Source organism: Mytilus edulis, chromosome 9 (genome assembly GCF_963676685.1).
Source record: "Mytilus edulis chromosome 9, xbMytEdul2.2, whole genome shotgun sequence".
Lineage (NCBI taxonomy): Eukaryota > Metazoa > Mollusca > Bivalvia > Mytilida > Mytilidae > Mytilus > Mytilus edulis.
The window spans coordinates 82491516-82507832 of record NC_092352.1 but is presented as its reverse complement, the minus strand read 5'-3'; the positions used below and the strand labels follow the sequence as shown (position 1 = coordinate 82507832).

The window sequence follows — 16317 nt, the reverse complement described above, 5'->3', positions numbered from 1 at the left end:
GGTTCGTGTTGCTTTGTCTTTAGATTTTGAGTTATGGTGTTGCGTTTTGAATAAATGTCATTATCTCTTAGTCATTATTCGTATTTTAACATGGATTTGTCAGTTAGATTTTCAGTTAGGAGTTTAAATACTCATTAAACTACCGTTCTATTCATCTTTTCACGTGCAATAAGTAACACCATTGGTCATGTTCGCATCATAATATTATATGGGACTGAGGATTTTCCAAGAACATGAGTGCAAGAACGGTATATAATGAGGCAGTGTTGCTTAAATAAAGTTTTCACTGTAGTGTTGTATTGATTTTTTTTTTAATTTTGTTTTTTGTTACGGTCTATTTTTCTTGAACTTATGGAATTTGACTGTTTCTGTTTTGTTTTCCCTTGTTTACCAGTAATTATTATAATTGTTGTATTCCATGTTAAAATCTTGAAATCACTGCACATTGTTATCGTTATATTCTAATTATCATAAGATCAACAAAGCCAAATCCGAAGAAAGTTCATTTTCTAGGGTTTTGCACTAATCTTGAAATAGGACCTAGCATCAACATGGTGAACTATTTAAATCAATAACCGACTTGTAAGAGGTGACTGTATACCCTTAATAGCAGAACAAACGTGTATGGTACGTTTTATCATCGACATATGCAAGGGCTTGTTTCAATTCTGTTTAATGTCAGCCAGGAAATGTGTGTATGACAATAAGAAATCCGATAACCACAGGTTTGAAGTGATTCATCATTAAAAATGCGTATCAATATATTAACAAGCAAACTTGAAAGTCTTACACAAAAGACAATATAACAGAAACATTGAAGATTGCAGAGAAATATGTTTCATTGAACAAGAGCACTTGTTTACACATACAGACACTAAATTTCGACATTTTTTTAACGCAAGTACTGTGAACAATCAAATTTGAAATCATAATTGTCTTTGAATTTTGATTGGATAAGCATCGTTAGTGTTCGCGTACATATTTTGTTTTGTCCTACTCTCTTGCAAAGAAAGCAACATTGGTCATGAATGTGCGTAAATTACAAATTGGAAAACTAAAACACTGAAATCATACTGCTGAAAAGACAAATCTTGAAATTGAAAGAAAGCTTTATTTCTCTCAATTAACGTTTCATTCTTATTCAATTTTCATATTTCATGTAGATCAGTTGTACCATGGTGTTTTTTTTCTCGAAAAAAAACCCTGCAAACATTGTGTTGAATTTCAGCTGATTTTTATATCGTCATGAAGGCTTTTAGCAGTAACTGGAGACGCCAATGACAAGACTAACGATACAAATTATACGGATCGCAATTGAACAATTCCATGACATATTTCATATTTTGTTTATTATATAATGATAACATCTCCAAGCAAGATTCGTACAAACCAAATTGCATCCTAACTATTTACAGATACAATAAAGGCGTGTAGTTTAATTTACATAATTCAATTTTTTATCTGTTGTCGTATGGCGAGATGTTTTTACTTAAAATTCAATCAGACTGCTAGCTATGCCAGCCACGGAAATTCAGTGGATCCCTTTGGACCTGAAAAGATAAATTAAGAAGAATCTATGTCAATGTTTTATCAATATATTTTAATATTATCTAACATTTTCAGATGAAAAAAGTATCTCGTGTTCTGAACCATTTTTGGTTTTAGATGAAAGGTTGCACGTGTACATGTATACTACGACGAAACATTATACTTGAACAATTAAAACCGAAATTTGAAAGTATTATCGACACCACATTCATGTATGGACATAGGATACACACATATATATATATATTACATGCAACATCTTCCATTTCTGGACACTGCATTACGTATCATTTTTAAAGTAATAGTATGAACACTTTGTTGTTGTCATGTACACAAATAAACAGTTGTAAGAAAATTAGTCCAGAACAAGCAATCACTTAAAAAGTACCAGTACCAGCTGATATGTATTGTTAATACTAAACATGTTAAAAAATCAAGTATGAACAATAATGACGAACTCTCAGGTAATTTCAGGAGTCTCAGAAAGAAATGTATCAAACTTGACAACATAAGTCTTTATCAACCAACAGAAACTAACTGTTATATTTTTTACTTTGAACAGGCATTTTTTCAAAGAACATGATGGGTTGAAAAAGTCTAAACAAAACAATCTAATCCCAAGGTCAATTCAAAAAAGGGGGAAGAATAAACCTTATACTGCATTTTGCATATATTTGAGAAACTTTACATATCATGTATTTCATTTTGAAAAACAAAATGAAAAGAAACGTCGATTTATATTTCACGCACATTTGAGCAAATATAAAATGATAAGTTCAACTTCACCTGTCCTGTTATCGTTCCAATTTAACCCAAACGAACAAAGTGAGTAAATGCGGTCGATATAGGACAAATCTGCCTCTTTTTGCACATAACAAGTTAATAAGTTCGATTTAAGGCGTGCTTTACATGGCGTTAATTAAAAATACACGAGATAACATCTTGATGTACACATGTGTTAATTTAAATATCTTCTTACGATTAAAGCAACTATTCCGACTTTCATCCTCTCTGTTTGCGCATTCTGGTTGGTTATTGCAGAACCAACTATCATATATGCAATTTGGGTCATTGGCGGAACATCTAGACATTCCAGTAGGGCAAGCTCTGTCTGTAAAAATAGTGTAAAGATTTGAATATACAATACACATACGTCATGAAATTGAAGTAATTCCGAAAACATTGATGGCCCTGTTCCCATGTTATAACAGGAGACCTAAACATCGTCCATGACCGAGAGCTGAAATCATTCCTCAGTTAAGTACCTAAATATCGTCCCCAATAAATTATCGATTAGAATGAGTTTCTTAACATCATCCACGATTCATTCTTTACTTACAGCACGAAATGGATAAAACAAGAAAAAGCTGACGTAAAGTCCTTAGATTCTTTTGTTTATGTTTAATTCAATATTGAATGTAGTCGTATTCAACATAAAGAACATATTACATTGTACTCCTAACAACAACCATAATAGCCCGGTTCCTGCTATCAAATAGAGGCTAAAAGACCTAGTAAAGGAATAAATTGTGGTCCCGGGTGATAAGGCTGCCAATAATATCATTATTATTTGACGTTAATTATACATTGAGGTTCAGCAAAAGAAAATTACTAATTAACCAACATTCCATCTGACTCCATTTTCGAAAAATGACATCTGTAACAAACATAAAAATTAAGCTACCTCTTTTAAAGCAGAACGGAATAATATGAAAGTTTCAACTACGTACAGGCTTAAAAAAGAGAGCAGAAAGATACCAGAGGGATATTCAAACTGATATGTCGAAAATAAAATGACAAAGACTAAAAACGCTGCACTAAACACCTTACAAATATAGATTTATTTCGTCTTCATGACATTGTTCCACTACTAAACTGTTTGTTTTACTTACACCATCTTACTAAGACCATCATATATTTTTGGTGAAATTGTACAAAATATTGTCAACTGGGTCTTAGAATCCATCGATTATTTTTATTTGTTTAACAAGGACTCAACGTTCTTTAACATTACCTTGGTTTATCAACTTTTTGTTAAATACTAATGACGTTTTATAAAGTCTGACTAGCAGCTGCAAGCTCTTGAATACGGAATGGGTTGTGAAAGTATATCCCATATAAAAGTGAGGTTGGTAAATTGATTCTACGTACATAAGATTTATAAACCAAGAGGACAGACAATAGCATGATTGTGCGTATCTGATATATGTGTACAGTTTCTTTGGTCAATATATTTTTGTAATTCTTCAGACGTAGACGTACTAATGTGTATTAAACCATATTGCTAACATCTTGTTAAAATATGAAATATGACATAGATAGCTAAAAATAACAATTAAAATGTGTAAAAATTATTAGTGCTGCGTACTAAAACTGGCATTTTTTTCAAATAATGAAAGATATTTTATTACCTTTTGTACAAATCTCAGGGCTTTCATCCGATTTATCCTTGCAGTCAGGATATATACTACAAAACTGTATTTCATAAATACACTGAACCATATCTTCACATTTCACCATTCCCACTGGACAAATACGATCTTCAAAAAAGATGTAAAGAAATTGGAATAAACTTACACATCTTAAACCCTTTGACTGATGTCCCATTACAATTTAACATGTGTTTTATGTCTGGTTTAGCTATATTTGAGTATTCACTAATAACAGCAAAGAACACACGTAAGTTAAGTAGGTTTCAGTACTGACGATATTTTTTTCCGAAACACCAACACACCATTTTAAAAACATTTTTGTTAATAGTTACTCGACACTAGAAACAATATTCGTATTCCTTTTGTCAGTAGAACTGATTTAAATGTTAAGTTTGAAATGTGGTAACCAACAAGTTTTACAGAATAAAGGTTTGTATGTTGTTCTTGTACTTAAAATGTGACTTTTACATAACTAAATGTTCCTTAGATCTGAAAGGTTAAGTAGGGGTCGACTTGTCAATTAAAAGTTGTGAAAATTTCCAAATAATAAAGACCATTACAAAATTAATTATATATAATGATACTGTAAATAATGACTATGTAAATATGTTTTAGGAATACTTTTCCGAATATTTATGTAGGTCTAACATATATGATTCACGAACTATGATGTGCTTAATATTTTGTTTAACAATTTAACTATCTTCTAACTTATTTCATTTGAGCTTTACTTTAGATAATATCAAACTTATGTTGCTTATTTCAAATCTCTTCTGCGTGTTCTGATACCTGTGTAAATAATTTCAAATTGCATTACATTTCATGATAGAATATAACCTGTCTCGATAATAGCTGGAAGGACATTTGCTAAACTTTCTTTCTTTTAGAGAAACAAGTAATCAGTTTAAAGTAATTACCATTAATCTGATTTTCACACCAATATAAAAAACAATGATTTCGTCATATTTATTGTGTTAGTACACTTTGTTTGTGGTAGTGTACTTGAAGCAAAGAAATGGTCTTATAGAAACATGTTTATAAATCAATTTCTATTCTCTAAATGTCTAAATATGCTTGAATCGAAGACAACCTAAATATATGCTGGGCAACACAACACACACTATATTATGAAAACATATGAAATGGGAATTAATCTGTCAATTATTTGATAAATGAAAAAAAAGTATTCCTAGACTTTTTTGAACCTGGAAAATTATTTTCATTACTTAAACCTTACAGCTCTTATTTGTTTTATTGACATAATGTCAATTATTGATTCAGTCGATTCAAATAAACTTACTCTCTACACATAAGTCTGGATCCTCGTCTGAACTATCTGCACAATCTGCAACACCATCACATGTCTTGAAATCGAGCACACATTGGTATCCATTATCACATTTCGACATTACGTCACCACAGCTGCGTGCTGCAATTGAACAACAACATGAATAATCCATGTACTCATTTTTAATTTGTCAATGTGCAGCTATCGTAAGATAAGGATGATGACTTTCTGTTTCATTGTTAGATATATGTTTCAGGCAAACAAAAAAAGACATATCCAGAAGATGCGAAACGAGAAAAAAGGGTAAGAAATACCAAGGAGTATTTAACTCATAAGTCGGAAACAAACTGACAAAGAAATGAAAAAAAAAAAAAAATACCAAAAACAAACAATAGTCTACAAAACAATTCACGGAATACTTTATAATCAGAAATCCCACTCAGAACTGGGGTATATCATAGGTGCCTTGGAATGATAAGCCGATGTGTAGAAAAAAATATTATACTTCAGACGCTTTGTTTACAACAGAATTATTAATGCAACTTAAATAATGAAAGAAAAAAAAACAGGCCGTAGATTACTAAACATTACGCTTGTCTTTTTTTCAAAAATACACCGAACATACTCTATTCTAACAGATTATCAAACCTCTTACATGCTTGAGTTTATTGACTCTGAACAACACTGTTTTATTTCGAAATGTAAAACCAAACACTCTAAGACCTGTAAAATCTTAATAACAGATCCGCAATTCATTAGCAATTTAACTGACAAATCCTACTTTACCAGAAGCTCCGATGATTTGAATTGTAAATCAACAAGTCTCGTTTACGGATTACACTGTTATCTTTACGGATGAGAATATGTCGGGCAAACGAAAGGAAGGCTTAACAAACGTACGTGAGTCCACTGATAAGAAATCATCAAAAATGCATAAAACAAAATTAACAAAAATACCGAACTCAGAGGAAAATATGCAACGATTAGTTCCTAAGCAAGTGCCAAATTAAAAGCTTAAACACAACAACAGAAAGAATAACAACTGTCATATTCCTGACTTGGTACACTGTTTACCCAACATTTCAATTAGCATAATCATTCAATCCTTGTTATGCAAGTTCACATCATCGAATACATATACCACATCACTGACAATCCTCATCTTGCAACTCCTCTCCGTAGACAAAAAAGAAGAACACTTGCTTATTAGGGAAAATCACTCCTATGAGTCTACATAATAGCCAGATCCGGATTTTTTCCCTGTTGGTCGTTTTTGCTATATAAGAGTTTATTTATATTTTTGAAAATTTTTAAGAGAATAGTCAAAATCTTACACTATTCATCAACCTAGTCATTAACAAACAATACTTTCAATAATAAGTGGACTCACGATGTTCGCTTTGTTGATTTATTTGTAGATATATAAATAGTCTTGCTGATCATGTTTGCTATCTAAAGTGGCTATCTTTCTATAATAGTTTTCAAGATAAGAGGCCGACGACAAAACATAGGTGTAAATGGTTATTTTAGAGAAATTAAATAGTTGTTACAAATATATGATACAATGAATTTCGTTTTACTATGAAATGACTGCCACTTTATTTGAACAGCAGACACCATAGCAATTGGACTATGAATTAGTTATTTTATTCCAGACAGGAAATACATACATTCGTACTCACTTCATATTGGCTACTTATTTAAACATTTCATTATCTATAGTAAGAATTGAAATATACGTGAATGTGTGGTAATTGGAATAGCTCTTTTCTGCTAAACGTGAAATGTGACGAAGTCTCTTCATTTTACCCTGCTACTTGTAACCATAGAAAATACTCATCTTAATAAAAAAAAAGTTAATTAATGAATTACTTTTACAAAACTGTTCTTCATCTTCTGATTCGCCATCGCACATCTGTTCCCCTGAACAAATCATTGACTGGTGTACACACTGATGACCATTAGGACACTTTGCAAAATACACGGGACATTCGTAAGCTACAATATCAAACCAAGAAATAAATACCTGTTTTGCAAATTACTAATTTGGGACATAAAAACAGGTTTAGAAGAGTCATGCATTTCAGATTCACATTAAGTGACAGGTTACATAGTAATTTTACACACTTAAGTGTGAATAATATTAAATATATTCAATTAATGAAATTCGATTCATTATATCAATTATGTGTATACTACCTTTGAATATGTCTAGCGAATGTATTTATATAAAATGAGGGCCTGTCGATGCAACACCGAATTTCATCCATTGTATGATTTAATTAAACAATTTTTACTACGTGTATAACCGCTACAAACTAATGTTTGAGAATCTTCAAATAGTAAACGACTCACCAGAATGCACAGTAAACAAAGCGTTGTATATCACTCATTTGAAAAATAGTTGCTGATATTCTTTTATTCCGGATTTAAAAATCCAGGAGTCCTGAGGACCAAAATGTAAATTAAATGTGTTAACTGTGCATTCAAATGAGTCGTTTAATATTTGAAGATTTTCAAACATTAGTTTGTAGCGGTTAAACACGTAGTAATAATATAAGTTGCTCAATCACCTGCTAGGGGTTACAGCTCATTTACGTTAATTTGTTTAAAGAAATATGTTCTCTCTTTTTTTTTTCGTTTTGTATTATGTCCTATTTACCAAACTTGATCGCAATGTTGTTCACACATCTTCATGACTGATATGGTTTCTCATGTGTATATGCCAAAGGTTCAGCACAACAAACTAGACACACTATAGTTAAATGTTATTATACCTTAAACTGCTTATAATTTGTTTTTCTCCAAATTAGAAAAAAAGGAATAAGATAAAATAATCAATAGAAAGGATATATTCTAAAAGCTTGACTTCAGCGACAATATTCATTTTTCCTTTCTTTCCGTGAAATATTAAAATGAACACTTTCACATCATAATCAATTAACATTGCGTTTCCTTTTTTTTTTTTTTTTTTGGAATTTTAAAGATGCAAATTGTCCCAATTTTATTTTATCGAGACTTTTGTTGGCAAAGGATACGTTCTCGAAAGAATATTTTCTCCATTTCATCTTTTTTCAGTAAGAGCCAGTCTGAAACGTTTTATACCATATAACGTTTGATTTCTAAGTTGAACCATTTTAAGTAATTCCCAAATTTATACCTGAACAATGATCTGTATCATTATCGGAACCATCTTTACACTCTGAACCCAAATCAAAAATATTTCCAGTACACATGGAATAAGCACGAATACACTGCAGTCCGTCTTTGCATTTTACAAATCCGACAGGACACTTATAATCTAGAAAGAAATGCAGATTTAATGTAACAAATATATCACAGATTATGGCAATACTATAAGTTATATGGTTTGCTAGTGACCCTTATTGATCTGTTTTGATCAATTTTTGTCAAGTAATGGTCAGTAACGTAAAATCAAGGGTAAGGATTTGGAAGCCTGTTGTCATCTCAATAATAAATTATCGTTAACCGTATATCTTTTGTTTGTTTTGATCGGTGGTAGGTCGTACGCCATAAGCACAGAGAACATTGAATGTGGAGTCAAAATTAAGCCACACATTTATACCGTTTCGTGCATTTAAAAATAAGCCTCTGGGTTTATATACAAAACTTTCAAATAAGAAACAAATTGAATGAGCACAAATATATATTGCGTTCTGAGCTATTTCCCTACAGCAGGAATGGTTAATAGAAACCAGGATGTATCAATTCAAAAACATGAGAACTATATGACTAATGGAGACCTAAAGTAAAAACCTGTTCATGTAAAGTCATATTTATCTAAGGTAGTAAGACCTTTAGTTTCTAGGTAGTTTCTTTATTTATCATCAGGAATTGGTAGGAAAATGTATCATACTCATTTCGATAGCGAAACATTTGACTTCTGATCAGGAATCTGTTGTTCAACTTGCTGTTAGTACGAACGAATCATAAATATTTCCTAAACATTCGATTAAATATGCTTAGAGTGTTGTTCAACCTGTCATTAAATTAAATGAGATTTTTAAAATGCTAAACCTATCGTTAGATTTAGTCCATGAGGGTGTATTATTTTTTAATTATATGAGTAAAACATCCAATATGGCTGCTTTAGTAATTAACAAAATTGTTTAAGCTCGAAAAATGCGACGTTTTAGAGGTATTTATCACCTATGGGATTTTAACAAAGATCAGCTCTGAAAGCGTCTTAGATTTAAAAGAAAGACAAAAAAGTTTTAGGATTTAAGTTGAAACAACATTTGAAAAGGGAATAGACGAGCTCGAGACAAGGCGAAGAATCGGAGGGATACATTTAATGGTAATATAATAAATAATAGAAATTGCACAATTTGGCAGGTTGTATGTTATCACTTTCTGAGCAGTTCCGATTGTAAACACGGACTCGTTATTGTGCGATATCCTTCAACAAATTATAAAAAACCAGAAATCTTACCACAGCATAAATTTACAGGCCATAAGTTATTTCCAAAGCAAGTCTTTAATAATTTTCCCGTTTTTCGAAGTTCAAATATTATCAAATTTTATAATGCTCTTTACCTAACTGCTTACACAGGTACATTTTAATGAGATAGTTCTGCCCACAGATACTTCGCAAAGTACGACAATAATAGTTTTGCTAACTTTTATTCTATTATATATTTATTTTCTTTAGTAAAACTGTGTGTCAAAGAAGGATACAGTGAGACAACTCTATCATGTCTATACCAGCAGGCTACACATATTTTATAATGAAAATTTACTTTTGTAAGTGTTTTCTGTCAGTGATTAAGTATACTATATAGTGAATAAAACGTCTCATATTTCTCAGCTGACACGATATACAAAGACAAGCACCTGGTACTCAGAATTTCAGAAACCTAAGTCAGATAGACAGGGATTTTTTCAACAAAAGTGGTATACCCCCGTGTGGTTGCGGTAGGGGACTTTAACTAGTATCTCTAGGAAGCACAACACTTTCCAATTATTCATATCATCAGTATATCTATGATTTTTTAACAATGAACACTGCTTCTCCCATGTCTCCGGTAAAGCTCCACAAGATCTATTAAGACATGATATATATAAAATGCACCAAGAGCATGCAGCATCCCTATAGTATTTACATGTAGTTATCTACATATACATTTCACCATGTAATGTTCTAACGTTATGCAAGTAATGATCGTTACAGTTGAGATAAAACTGAAAAGACACTAAAAAACAACCATCATTTTTATTTCCTTTGACATCGTTATTTGATAGCGTGACTTACAGTAAAAAAAACATAAACTACACGGAGACATCATCGTGTTTTTTTTTTTGTTTTAGTTTGACTATTTAAAACTTTATTAATTCATATAAACATACATGTTTCTTCATGTTCTCGTGACTTGAAAAAAGAGAAATATTCATCCACTTCTGCATACTTATGTAACTTTCTTCACCACAAACTATTACATGAGACTAACAAACACCGCCTCGGTTCGTCTAACGAGCGGTAGGAGGTGGGTTCAAACCAAAGACTTTTAAATTGGTATTTGGTGCGATTCCGCTAATCAAGCGACGTCAATGGATAAGATGATAGGCTGGTCGACTCATGGTCATAATAACGGGTCTGAGGAGGTATGATATGTCTTTTTTAGTACTGTTACTTGTGTACAAACACGTCAAAAATCAGGCTAAGGCTACCAGGCTGGTGCATATTGCATTAACATGTTCTAGTCTTAAAAAGTATCTCATTTTCTGCGTTGAACATTAATAATTCATCCATCATCATCATCATTAGACAATACACGATGTATTCCCTTGCTATATTTTATTGTTTGTTTTAAAGCTGAAAACAGGGTATGCATCTTTAAGTCGTCAAAGTTCAATTTTCAAGTTTTAGTAGTCACCAATGTATGTTATTGATACAGTTCCTTACTTATATCAATCGTAATAATTATCTAAAACTTGGCATGCCATATTTGAAAGAAATGCAGACGTGAAAGACAGCATCCCTCAGAAAAGCATCAACAGTTCGTATATTTCACGAATGTTACAATACAACAATTTCATCAATTATCAAAAACAGAATACGTGGAATCTGTATCGAGTTGTACAAACTTAACAACAGAAAATACAAGTTTTTGAAGGACCCATTATAATGTTGATATATATATATATATATATATTAAACAAAGACTTTTAATTGTCTGCTGTCAAATTCAAAACACTCAAATTCCATGAAAGATAAGATTTATGCAAGCAGAGGCGAAGGATACCAAAGGGACAGTCGAAAATTAACGGACTATGCCATTGCTTAAAATGAAAATACAAACAGTAGTACAAAAAACCAAACATAGAAAACTAAAGATTGGGCTACAAAACCCCTACCACACACTAGGATGATCTTAGGTATTCCAGAAGGGTAAGTAGATGCTGCTTCAAATTGGCACCCGTTTTGTTGCGCATGTTAGTACAAATAACGGTCAACTAACTCATTATGACGTCCGAAAATTTACGAAGGGACGATTTCAACATCACCACTTGGAAATCTTGGTTTAATTTCATCCTTGTGAGCAGCAACACATAGAAAATACAAGCCTTATAATATCGTCTTAACTGGGTGATGTATAGTCCTTACGCAGGCGCTGCTGGAATGTTGCTTCAAAGAAATGGAAATTTCACAATTAGGAAGCTGAACTCATCTCTTTTGTTGTAATATTTGCTTTTTAACCGACCCTCATTGTCAATTTCTAGATGTAAGTGAAGATGTGTTGCAGACTTAAATTTATCTGTTGTATCCTTTGTTTCAAGTTCGAAGGAAAACATGCGTTCAACATAGTCAGCGAATTTTAAATTATATAGTCAGAAAACATAACATCATCAAAGTTAAACATTACTGTTAATTTCTTGTCTTTCTTCCTAAAAAGTTCCTGTATGAAGTCAGCCTCATATATATAAAGAAACAAGTCAGCAAAGCGAGAAGCATAATTGGTTCCCAAGTAAAAAGGAGGAGAGAATGCAAAAAAGGAAGTTATACGCCCTGATTTACAATGCATTGTGTATGTTGTGGGGAACACTTGCTTATTACCCTATATTAATCATATGAATAAAAATTATCACAGTGCTTAACTTATAAAATAATAAAGAATTGGTCAAAAACATAACTTAATCATTGCATTTTCTATCATGCTATTACCTTTTAACGACTTGTTAAAATTAATCACATGACTAGTTGAACGACAAGTTGAACAACAGACCCCTGATAAAAAACCTAGCAGCAGTGACAGGCAACTGTAGTTTGCTGTGCAACGTATTGTTTCATTTAGCAGATTAAAATTCAAGGTAAAAAGAGCACCTTAGGGAATGAAATGAATTTAATAAAAAGAGAAACGGTCAATAGGGTGTCTGGCTATAGACTAGATTGAAAGATATAAAATGATCTTATTTGAATGCATTTTTCTGCTTTTATTCAAATAATATGAATAAGACAACGAAGCTTATTTTAATGTCGGTCCGAAGATACTTGCGATGTGTTGTGTTCTCCATACATTTGTTAGAGACGGATAGAAAATTGATATACCTAAGTATCGGATAAATAAGACATCCAATTACAGAAGCGTGGTAGTATTCTAACTTGGGTTTGAAAAATAGAACATATGGAATTTTTAACATTTCATCAATCACTACCAAAGCATACGTCTGATATTTAAGATTTATATAGGTGAAGCTGAACATTTTGTAATAAGTGCAATTTCTAGAATCAGATATCAAATGAAGTGTTTGAGTGAGTGGGTATGTGTGTGTGTGTGTGTGTGTGTGTGTGTGTGTGTGTGTGTGTGTGTGTGTGTGTGTGTGTGTGTGTGTGTATCTGTGTGTGTGTATGTATGAGTGTGTTTGTTTGTGTGTGTATTGTTAGATCGAGAGCGAGTTAAATGTATAATGTTATATTGTTATCTAAATACCCATTATAGTATAATTAAAAGCTATTAGTTTGCTTTTCAGTGGTATCAGAGGTTCACAAGAAGCGACACTATTCACAATTTTCTAAATATAAAAGTGCGACGCTGTAAATATGTATGACAAACAATCTTAAGGAAATGTCTATCTAGATACTTTATAAATTTAATTGTTATATTACAATGTTGACTGTTGTTTGTTCACAGTTTTCTACATAAGGAATATGACAGTTGTTTTTGATTCGTTTGAAGTGTTTAAGCTTTTCGTTTTGCCGCTTCAAATTTTCCTTGGAGTTCAATATGTTTTTTTTACTGTTTCATAATGTTTATATTTTCTAATGTGTTTCCCCCTAATGAGTTGATGTTCAGTTATCAAGTTTTAGTAGCACAGTACCTAATATAACCATCAGTATAACTAAGATACATATTTACGTAAGCACATATTGGGATCTTCGTCTTCACCCGATGAACACTCATCGCGTCCATCACACCACTGTTCTTCATTAATACACCGATAATCATCATTACACTTTCGAAAACCATAAGCACATTCCCTTGCTGAAAGAAATAATTAAATGAGAAAAAATACCCGAAATGACAATATAAAACAATTTAAACAAGAAAACTAACGGCTTTATTTAATTTTAGTTAAAATTGAACAAAACAAACAAATATGTAAAACAGAAACCAACAACAACCACTGAATTGGGAGGCTCCTGACTTGGGACAGGCACATACATAATGTGGCGGGGTTAAACATGTTAGCGGGATCCCAACCCTTCCCAACCGGGGAAAATGGTATGACAGTACAAGATAAGAACGGACTATAAAAATCAGTTGGCAAAACTTAACTCATCAGATGGATAAAAAACAAGTGGACGTGGATGTGTACTTGTACATCATAACAACAAAACGACACTGGGAACAGATCTGAGAATGCTCGCAGTTAACCGACAGCTAGTCCAAAACCTCTAACAACTAATAAATCATGCATATAAGACTAACTTTAGTTGATTTCCTCTTGCATTTAAAGGTCGTAAATTTATTCATGCTTACAGATACAAATTACAATTATGTTAAGGAGGAGGACAAATATATGACACTTTGACGTATTTTGACTAGAATAATCATTAAGCACGTAAACCAATGTGTAATATAACTATTATAAACAAGATACGCTTTTGGCATTCAGTGTTTCTATAAAAAAAAAAGATGAAATATTCTTGTTTTGTAATGGTTCTTAGATATAATTCGGATAATTTAAAACTCTCAGAAAATTCAACCTTTGTATTCTTATATAACGAACACTATTTGTATTTCTGAGCCTTAAACACTCGACCTTTATCAACAATGATGTGAAAATATCATGCTAGTAGGAATAAGTCTGATACCGAGATACAATGACAGGAAAACTGCATATTTCTAGGTACAGTATTATTTGTTAAGGGGTTTGCGAGTCTAAATCATGTTGTTTTCTTAATAAAGGATATCGCTATATTTTTCTATAAATAAACTTTATCTTATACTAAATAGAAAAATAACATTAAGAAATAGGGTCACCGTTAATTTACGCCAAAAATCTGCCTCCGAAAGAAGCATACAGTTTCGTAAAGGCACTTGTATGTTATGTTGAGACATAGAGGTAATATCGAAATAAAAAAAGAACTTAATGATAGAAATCAATCAAGTTATGCAATAGTTTAGTTTAAATACAGGTTATTTGAAAATAATAATAACAAATATAGGTCACCGATGAGTCACAAAAAGATATTTGTATGTTAATGCCAAAATATAGCATTTTTGCACCAAAGGGGGATAATTTTAAGCTTTTTCAATGATATTTACAATATAAAAGTCATCTGGGACCAAAACGGAATGATTTTTGTACCATATGATAAAGTATCAACTAATAAAAAGTAATAAATAAAATGTAATGAAAAAACGAAATCTTTATTTTTTTCTGAACTTTTATACCCTCAAGCCTCCTTAAATCAATGATACTTTGACATTTACATTTTATCGCAACATATATAACACTGTTAGTAGTGGGGTTGTCATTTTTACACATAAAAACAAGCATGAATAAAGATAAAAAAGACAAAAACAAGCAGGTCACAAAATTTGGAAAAAAACGACACACATTCATGAATAGGGATGTTGAGAAATAAAACTATCGTTCAAAATACTTTTGAATATTTCCTCCTTTATGATGATGGGTGTATTATACCTTTGCATGTTTGTCTATCTTCATCACTACCATCACGGCAATCTTCATAACCATCACAGATACCATCTTGACGAACACATTGTAGTCCATCCACACATTTAGTTCTACCATCCGAACAATTGTATTCTTGAAAAGACAAGAAACAGAACTATCCATTATACTGATAATCGGTATATGTTTTCGAATGTTTAGATTTATATATTTTAACATACTAAACTTTTATTACAACACTGATAACTTGAATGTTATAATCGTTTGATGTGTTTGAGTGTTACATTTTGCCATTTATGAGTTTTACTTTTGAAAATAGCTTTTATCAAATCATAAGATTTGACGTCAATAACGATTCAGTTATAAAGTCACTAAATAAGTTCTCTATTGTAATATAAAATTGAGAACGGAAATGGAGAACAATCCGACCATAAAACAGACAATAGCAAAAGGTCACCAATAGGTCTGCGAGAAATTCTCGCACCCGAGAGCGTCCTTCAGTTGGCCCGTAAGCAAATATATGTCTTAGTTCAGTGATAATGAACGCTATACTTAACTCAAAATTATACACAAGAAACTAAAATTAAAAATAATACAAGACTAACAAAAGCCAGAGGATCCTGACTTCGAACAGGCGCAAAAGAAAACTGCGGAGTTAAATATGTTTATGAGATCTCAACCCTCCCCCTATACCTCTAGCCAATGTAGAAAAGTAAACGCATAATAATGAGCACATTAGAATTCAGTTCAAGTGAAGTCCGAGTCCGATGTCAGAAGATGTAACAAAAGAAAATAAACAAAATGACAATAAAACATAAATAGCAACAGACTACTAGCAGTTAACTGACATGCTAGCTCCAGACTTTGATTTAACTGATTGAAAGATTA

At 31.8% G+C, this 16317-nt stretch overlaps 1 protein-coding gene across 1 annotated transcript in view; it reads right to left on the bottom strand.

Annotated features, from left to right (window-relative positions):
- Positions 1–1329: 1329 nt before the first annotated feature.
- The window catches only part of LOC139489185 (low-density lipoprotein receptor-related protein 2-like), a 44945-nt gene continuing 29957 nt past the window's right edge, over positions 1330–16317 (bottom strand). Inside the window, exons 15-22 of the mRNA XM_071275368.1 lie at positions 15439–15564; positions 13644–13769; positions 8429–8569; positions 7141–7266; positions 5281–5409; positions 3960–4088; positions 2528–2659; positions 1330–1550 (exon numbers count right to left, since the gene is read on the bottom strand). Of these exons, the coding sequence (XP_071131469.1) occupies positions 1513–1550; positions 2528–2659; positions 3960–4088; positions 5281–5409; positions 7141–7266; positions 8429–8569; positions 13644–13769; positions 15439–15564 (947 nt within the window). The 3' untranslated portion in view covers positions 1330–1512. The remainder of the gene's footprint in view (positions 1551–2527; positions 2660–3959; positions 4089–5280; positions 5410–7140; positions 7267–8428; positions 8570–13643; positions 13770–15438; positions 15565–16317) is intronic.